This window comes from Thunnus thynnus, chromosome 22, assembly GCF_963924715.1.
Source record: "Thunnus thynnus chromosome 22, fThuThy2.1, whole genome shotgun sequence".
NCBI lineage: Eukaryota > Metazoa > Chordata > Actinopteri > Scombriformes > Scombridae > Thunnus > Thunnus thynnus.
In genome coordinates, this window is record NC_089538.1 from 26,200,004 (window position 1) to 26,209,310 (window position 9,307).

The 9,307-nt window shown below is 38.8% G+C and overlaps 1 protein-coding gene, 1 long non-coding RNA gene and 1 gene segment (V, D, J or C); 2 read left to right on the forward strand and 1 right to left on the reverse strand.

Annotated features, from left to right (window-relative positions):
- LOC137174884 (zinc finger protein ZFP2-like) overlaps positions 1–9,307 on the reverse strand; it is a 46,464-nt gene that overhangs the window by 11,499 nt on the left and 25,658 nt on the right. The gene's annotated exons all lie outside the window — the stretch shown is intronic.
- Positions 1,686–2,915, forward strand: LOC137174900 (uncharacterized). The gene is made up of 2 exons (XR_010925496.1): positions 1,686–1,888; positions 1,974–2,915. It is a non-coding gene; the product is annotated as an uncharacterized lncRNA (long non-coding RNA).
- Positions 2,981–5,174, forward strand: LOC137175127 (Ig lambda-2 chain C region-like). The segment is given in 3 exon segments: positions 2,981–3,067; positions 3,321–3,465; positions 4,745–5,174. Coding segments are annotated over 3 exon segments (555 nt in total).

The window sequence follows — 9,307 nt, forward strand, 5'->3', positions numbered from 1 at the left end:
TATGATGATTTACAATCAAGCCTTTAAAATTATGGACAGGAAGCCAATAAGATCACACCACTTCCATGTTCTTAAGAAATTAAATATGGTACATTCTGATCATTTTGTTAAATTTACTAACTGCGAACTCATCTATAAATGTCTAAACAACCAGCTCCTCAGGTGCTCAGTGACCTGGTGGTTCCTGTCAGGGTTTCTGTCTCAGTGACAGGACGAGTGTCTACTGGGAATAGTAAGGTGCCCTTTCATAAATCCTCACTTGGACAGACGTCTTTTTCTATTCAGGAAATCACCATGTGGAACTCTTTACCCACAGAGCTGAAAATGGACCATGAACATTTTAAATTCAAACTGAAACAGTTTTTTTTTAAAGAGGGATCAGTCGTGTGGTCATGACTGATCTGGTGCTTGCTGTTTTATGAATTTTACTGTTGAGTTTTGTGTATTTTAAAAGCCCATGTAGGGACGGCATTTCAAATAAGCTTAGGGTATAAATCAATCAATCAATCAATCAATCAATTTTTATTCATATAGCGCCAAATCACAACAAAAGTCATCTCAGGGCACTTTTCACATAGAGCAGGTCAAGACCGTACTCTTTAATTTACAGAGACCCAACAATTCCCCCATGAGCAGCAGCAGGAAAAACTCCCCTTTAACAGGTAGAAACCTCAAGCAGAACCTGGCTCTTGGTGGGCGCCATCTGCTTTGACCGGTTGGGTTGAGAGAAAGAAAGAGAGAGGGAAAGGATGAGGGGTGACAGAATAACAACAATCATAACAATAACAATAAGTATAAGTAGCAGCAGCCAGGGAAGGATGCCATCAGGACTGTGAAGGACCACAAAGGCTCGGCCCAGAACCCAGGGTTCCTGTGAGATGTGAAAGCACAGAAAACTCCGGGGAAGAAGCAAAGTTAGTGACATGCATTGATGTTACATGAATGCATACAGATGGAGAGGAGGAGGAGGAGAGAGGAGCTCAGTGCATCATGGGAAGTCCCCCAGCAGTCTAGGCCTATAGCAGCATAACTAAGGGCTGAAGGGTCAGAAGGGTTTCTATCGGCAGCTGAATAGACGGCCGCCCACCTAATGCTTCATCCATGATGAAGAACCACCTCCACGTCCCAGCAGTGGGCTCCCCTGATTCAGTTCCACTCCCTGTCGCTGGCCTCCTGAGCTGCTGCACACATTACAATTTATATCAAAACAGTTGTAGTTTATGATTCATGTGGTGTTCATTTCAAATACTAAATACAGCAAAGAAAACACTCTGGGAACTCTGATTATTAATATGTGTTCTCATTATCTTAGACTGTATTTTAATATAATGAAACAAAACTTTGTAACTTGTATGAATTTGTTTTTAAGTTTTCCCACTTCTTAGCCCTTCGCTTTCAACATGGCTCCGCAAAATGTAGCAACATGTAGCCATATTACTGCAAAAACAACAAATGACTCTAACTATATCATTAACAATAATGTTAGATGGCAATTTAGTCAAAAGATTAAGTGTAATTTTACTTTTGTTATAAATACACATCAAAATAAGAAGAACATGCAACACAGAAGGGCCTCAGCTGGCCGCTGGGTTCAAACTGAGAACCTTCTTGCTGTGAGGCGGTGACTCTTTTCTTTCTTCTCCACAGGTTTAGGAGAGCAGTGTTGGGTGAACTTGTCTCTCTGGTTGGTGTGTTTCAGGCTGAGCAGGACGCAGCTGTCGGCTCTTCATTTGCATGCAGAGGAAACAGTGATCAGTTCTCCTCAGAGCTTTATAACTGACAGCTTCATGCACCTTCCTCACTGTGATACAGAGAGCAGCACAAACCAAGAGAACCAGCATGTCTTTCATCTGCATCTGCGTCTTGGTACTCACTGTGTGTACCAAAGGTTGGTCATCTCTTCAGTCTACGTTCAGCTCATGTTCACTGTTTGGTTGGTTGTTGACTTGATGTTCCTGTGTTGTGTTTTTCAGTGAGCTCAGCAGACATTCTGCTCACCCAGACTCCAGAATCCCTCTCAGTCCAGCGGGGAGAATCTGCCACCATCAGCTGTAAAGCCAGCAGCGCCATCGATGATGATTTAGTCTGGTACCATCAGAAACCAGGAGAAGCTCCTAAATTCATTATTGATTTTAATTCTGGTATGACTTCAGGTCGATACCAAGGCAGTGGATATGATTATGATTTGAGTCTGACCATCAGTAACGTACAGGCTGAAGATTCAGGAGTTTATTACTGTCTGCAGCATGACGCGTTTCCACTCACACAGTGATACAGAGCCGTACAAAAACCTCAGTCAGTTAAACAGGAAGTGACTGTAGCTGAAAGAGACTCAAGATTCAGTATTTTGTTTTTGATGCTGTTTCAACAGCTCAGAGTTAAAGTCAGATCTACAGAGTTTTTACTAGATTTTATTAAGTGCAAACAGCCGACATACATGACGACATACAACAACATTAAACTGAACACAGAAAGACAATATAACAGAAACACATAACGTCATTACATGAAGTCTGGCAGAAGTCAACAGAGGAACTGTATGTTAACTGCACACAGGACATGAAACTTTGTGCATTTAATGACTTTAATTGGCAGCCCAACAAATATATGGATAAATAAATAAATAAAGGCACCATTTATATTGTGGAGGAAGAAAAGAAAAGAGGAATAAACAAAGAGAAAGAAGGTCTCATAGCAACGCTGAAGAATCACCTCAACTACCACCACCAATATATAAAATATGGAACTTTGTTCTCCTCAGTCTTTGTAATTGACACAAAATCACAAATCGTTTTAATCCTCCATGATGATGCAAAGATCTGTATTCTCTATAAAGTTCCTGCTGCCAGTGACAGTGCTGAGGTACAGGACGGTCAGCTGTAAAGCCAGTGCTGATGTGGACCTGCCACGTCGATCCTGGAACCAGCAAAAACACAGGAGAAGCTACCAGAGTCATGTGACTGGAGCAGGAAACACTCTCATGGCAGGAATCCCGTCACGGTTCCGTGTTGCCGGATCAGGAAGAGACGTCATCCTGATGATCGGAGGAGTTCAGGATGAAGATGCTGTTAAGACTCTGCACTTTAATTCTCTGGGAACTTGGAATGAAACCCAGTATGTCTGGATTTTAAATGGTTCTCAACTATCTGCTTTTTCACCTGATTATTCCAAACTAACTGCCAACATAAAACAGGTCACTGGGAATTTAACCACTTAAAAAAATGGAATAATAAGAATAACAAGTTGGATATAAAAGGAGCTTCTTCTTCTCCTGAAGTACACTCACATCTGACATCTCAGTGCACTGTGGTGATTTATAGTTGGATTTGTTTTCAACCTTTGGAGCTGTGGATTCTCATGAGTGTGTGTGTAGTTCAACTGGGACGGAGGTTTTTGTACGACGCTTTAACCAGCTTGTATCACTGTGGTACAGCTTCGGCAGAGGAACCAAACTCATCGTCAAAAGTAAGTCACGGTTTTTTTCTTTTTTCCTTTTCTGAAGTTCACAAATTAAAAAACTGTAATTAAAGAGATTTTTTTTCTCAGAAAATAAATAAAATCTTATATTAGTCCTTAACATGACTGTATAGTGTTTTAGGATCACTGACACTGTTTTTATCCACAGTGATCAACCTCGTAAATGATTTACATCATTTTAATTGATCATTATGATGAATCAGTGATCAATTAGTGAGTTCATTCTACTCGTCAGATCTGGTTTTCTCAACTAAAACTTGAATTCTGTAAAGTGAAGAGAAGGAACAAAATTAAATTCTCATAATTAATTCTCATTTCAGGTGAATTTCCCAATTTAGAATTAAAACATTTATTGTTCCATTTTATTTAGAGAATAATACTTTGTTATATAATTAAACAACAATTAAACACACACACAGTAATGATTTTTGCCTAAATTAATTTATTAACATTTATAAATTGCATGTAATTTAAGTAAAGTAAAACTAAAGGACAGAAAAGTACATTGAACATTCAACAACTCAAAAGTATTTTATTTGTATTCTACTGAGTGTACATGCTGTGTATATTACACCTATCACATGTTCCATTGGTTGAGAAAGTATAACTGTACTAAACTATAAACCTTTTATGTGTATTCAAATTTAAACTGTGTAGACAGTTTGTTAAGGAAGGTTAATACTGTTAAAATGTGAAGAAAATCCCTGAAATGTCTTTAAATTCACATTAACTTTACTGATTATATTTAACATTTCTGTGAGTTTGGAAGACGTTTACTACTAATGAGGTTACTACTACCTACTACTAGTACAATTTACAACATTTTAACATATATTTAAAAATATTTAAAAATAAAAATGATTTACTCTGGTTTTTCATAGTATTTCTATAACAGTTACAGACAGTAGTAACAGGTTATATGCTCTGTATTTATTAGAGCTGAAATGATAAGTTAATTCATTGATTATCTGGCGATCAAAAGAAAATAAATAATCAGTAATTTTGATTAATTAAAGTAATTTTTTAAGAAAAACTACCAAAAAAAAACTGGTTCTTTCTATAATATTAAAGAGTTTTGAATGTTTCACAGCTTTTGTCACTGTTACTGGCATTTTATAGACCAAACAGCTTCCTGGGGTTTAGTCTCTACAATTAAAAACATACATATTGTGGATATGATTATGTGATTCCAGTGTTTTTAGACTCAATATGTTGAATGAACTATATGTGACAGTCCTCCATTAACTGTATGGTCGCCTCCTTGTAGCGGGGGTGTCCGTGCCGCCGTCCGTTTCTCTGCTGCCCCCCTCCTCTGAGCAGCTGGCGGCGGGTCAGGCCACGCTGGTCTGCGTGCTGAGCGGCTACAGCCCGCAGGGCGCCACGGTGAGCTGGACCGTGGATGGGACTGAGGTGACGGAGGGTGTCCTGACCGGTGAGGAGGTGGAGAGGGACGGAGGGAAGTCTGTCCGCAGCAGCACCCTGACGCTGAGCAAGGAAGAGTGGCAGAAGCGAGACTTGTTCACCTGCCAGGTGTCTCATGACGGCGGCGCGCGGTCAGCTGAGCTCAGGAGGACACAGTGCGGCCTGTAGGGACGCAAACCTCATCTGTTGACCTGCTGCTGGTGATCCGTGCTACAGATGCTGCCTGCTTTCATGTTTGTTGTTCAGAAGAAAATAAAAAAAAGATGTTTGATTTATTCAATGGTGTCATTGTTGTGAACACATTCATTCATTTCCCGCCATCAGTAAAGATGCTGACACTCACTCAGCAACACAGTATTTGCATCGAGCTGTGACTGTTTATTTGAACATGCTGAAGAACCAGAGGGGTGTTTTGATACAGCAGGACAACTATTGAACCAGGATTATTTCATTAAAGCAGAATATCCGTTTCATAAAGGAGGTTACCATGGAAACATAGTATCAGCATCAACTAGTCTGACAATCAATAGTTCCTCTTTACTGCTGCTCATGTGAACATGATTTTCAGTTCCTGTCAATCTGATCATTTATCGATCAGTTTTGACACAGATGTGCTTTAGTTACACTGCTTCGTTAAAACATGAACTCATATCTGTTTCAGTTTTATCTGCACAGTATTCCAGCCGATATCTGCTTGTTTTAAATGTAGTATCATTAAAATAAAGCTAATAAATAGCTTTTATTCATGGCTGTAGTTTAACCATATGGAAGATGTTATATTCATGTTACACACAAACCAAGTGGTACAATCAAAATAATAAATAATCATCTTATTTTCCTGTCACAAAATAAACAAGCTGCTTCAGCTTCTATTCGATGTGTCAGTTGTTTAATTGCATGTCGCATCTTCTATACGTGTATCAATATGTTGATTCATACTCAGCACTTATTCAAAGAAAGACTTTATTACTCACACAGGACATGACAACAAGCAACAAACTGAAGTAAAGTGAGTTCATCTCCACGTATATATCTGGTGTACAGCAACCTGCTACAGGTTCTCTTCTGCTGTGTTTGTGGAGAAGGTTTTATTTTTTACTACTTGTCATGTTACACAGATTGTTTAATGTACAGCTCTGTGGTTATTAACACCACGGATCTGTCCTGACATGTCTGTTTAAATGTGATCTGGGCTCAGCTGTCTGATCTCATTCACTCTGCTAGTGAAACAGATCAATCCTGGATCAGGTTTTTTAACTATAAACTCTGCTTTTATCTGCCTTCTAAATGAAACAACTCAACTGTTCAATCCAGCCATTTATCACCGAGAAAATACAACATACGCAGTCATATAAACACTGCTGATCTGTCACTGATAAACTCTGTCAGCATCATCTGGAACTAAAAGAAAGCAAACAGCATTTTCAAGTAATATATGTATTCATAATGTACAAAATATTTAATCCGGCCATCATCATGATTCCAAAATATCATCAATCAATATATCAATCAGATGCTCAGATCTGTGGCTTGAAAAGTAAAAAATTAAGCTTCAACCAGCGAATCATACAGCGGTCGAAGATCAGAGGAGACCTCACTGAACTTTACATGTTTACAGACGAGTAAACACATAATATTAATTTACTCTTGAGAGCATTGAGACTGGGTGTGATCAATAAAACACTTGTAGAACAGCTTCTTGCGGTTTTTGGGTGAAGTGATTTGAAAGTTGATGAGCCGTTGAACATCTGCTGGCAGTTTCTGGACCTATTCCGGGAGAAAACACAACCGACACACCCTCAGTTGAATATGAACATGAAAATCATTTCCTGTTCAGCTGCAGAGGCCAAGTTACCGTGACAATGCAAATAACCAGCAAGTGAAAATGTTTTTGGTGTCATAGAAGAAGTTTCCAACCTTGGTTTGTTGTGCAGCTCAGCAGCAAGCTTAAATAAGTGATAAACTTAGTGCAGTTTATTGGATATTAACTTCATCCATATTGTTTATGGTTTGTTTTCCAGATTTCAAGGATGATTTCAAGCTTTGTTTGTGTAAAATGACAACATAACATATTAAATAATGGGTTGAAAGATTTGTCTTTAACTTCCTCACCTGTGACAGTGATCCAGCTGGATGGAGACTCTCCATGACTGCTGATGTTACACTTGTAGAGGCCTTCATCAGACTTGGAAACATGGTGGATGGTCATGTGACCTGCAGGCTCAGTCCCGATGAGGGAGCCATCTCTATAGAAATTAGCTGGGAGTGTGGAGTTCTTTGTTTTACAGTGTAGAGTGACATCATCTCCCTCCATCACAGGGAGGACAGGACTCTGCAGGATCACTGATCCACCTCAACACAGAGACAAACTACAGCATTTCATCATTTACACTCAGCTTCATCAATACTAACTCCACAGTCTGATCTTACCAGTGACAGTGATGTTGATGCTGTTACTGGTTGCTCCCTCTCTGGACTCACACCAGTAAAGTGTTTACAGTCCAGAGTGACATCATCTCCCTCCATCACAGGGAGGACAGGACTCTGCAGGATCACTGATCCAGGATTGTGCAGCCTTGGTAGACGTATTCACGTATGTAAATAAGTAAGAACATATTTAAGAAAAAGAGTAAGTGAGTTAGTTGTTGTTCAAACACAATTTGCTAGTGTTTAACTCAGACTCATAAAACGGAGAGAAATGTCTTTCCTTACATTTCACCACCTAAAAAAACAATATTCAAAAGTGGCAGTCAGGCAGAAGAAACACTGTGCCCCAAAGCAGACGCAGTCCAAAACACATTATTACATTACATGGTTGTAACCCAGACATCAAGTGCCCACAGAGTCTCTCTCTCTCTCTTTTGGTTTTGATGTCATCAGGAAACTTGTGTCTCCAAATGTTCTTTCAGGAAATCCACCTGGACCTTTTAATGATCTGCTCTCAGCTGTTTTTTCTCTGCCTCGGCCTAATTGCTAATTAAATGTGTGATGTCATGTCCAATAACTCACATTCTACCTTATATGGCAAAAAATCCGGTTCAGCCACAGTCACAGTCTTTACACAGTCCTACCATGACTGTATGTATCAGCCTTTATCAATGTAAATGTGTTTTATAATATGCCTTTAACATTCAGAGAGAGTGTTGGTTCTCACTTTCACCACACGGTGGCGCCTGATCCCCAGGAGCAGGTTTGCTTTTGTTATCGCCTGTGTTGTTTTCTGTTTAGTGACCAGATTAATGTCTGAGCTGTTGCTCATTTATTGATTCAAGTTTCCTCTTCTAGTAATTGTGATTTGTGTGACCCCTGCTAGTATTATTAGATGAAGAAGTTAGATATTATTTCATGAATAATATATGTCATATAATATTCCTTGTGTGGTGAACATGTTACAGTAGTTTTACTATAAACCATTGTCTATTTACATCTTAACTTAGATACTGCATCTCAGTCACTTAATGTTGAAAGACCTACACCCTCACATAATCATTATTAAGATTAATAACAATCATAAGTTTATAATAACCATTTGAGATCACAAATTCCTACAGATGTGTCTCATTACCTTACTGGACTGGGGTTCTGGCTGCTCTAGGTAGTAGAGAATACCAGACTTTTGTGCTGCATTTGGATCTTCTAAAGAATGAAAACCAAGAAACAGGGAATAATTTCATGGTTGAGTATTTATTTCACCACAAGTTATCAAACTGTCACTTTTGGCCTGAATCATCTTTTATTCTGGTATCAAGAAAATGACATAAGGTCTCACACAGTCAGTTTTGTGATAACAAAGTCCAGAAAACACTATAAGCATAACTGACCAAACTGCTAATTAGAAAGTTACACAATAATGATCTAATGTACCGTTAATCTACTTTAATTAATATAAAATCCTCATTTGATGGGCTCCATGTCCCAAGAGGAGATCTTTAATGTCCAGAGGAAACATTAAAGCCTAAATTCAATTCTCAATTTGATCAATTAATCAATCTCATAAAACCATAAGTTCTTTTCAAAACAGTGACCTCTATGCTCAGAGGAAACCACGACTTCTTATGATAAATGAAGACATTTATTAATGGCTAAACATCTTAATGATTCATGATAAGGCACAAAATGTTTAAATGATAATAGGAGTTTGAAAAAAAAGAGAATAAATAGAAATGGTGGCTCGCTGGCTAGCTACGGGGAATGCTAAAGAAAGCTAACCTTCTTATTTTAACTTAAATTGACATCAAACCTTGATCACAAAGCCATGTTATGCCTTGCTGTTGATGTTGCCTCAGCAGGTCCGAGGTTGCATTGGCTTGAGCTGGTAGTTAACTGCAGTTATCTGCAGGATATGATAAGACACATGTTTGCTGTTTCCTGTGTGTTCTTGTACAAACCGAGAGGCCGCTGCTCTCAG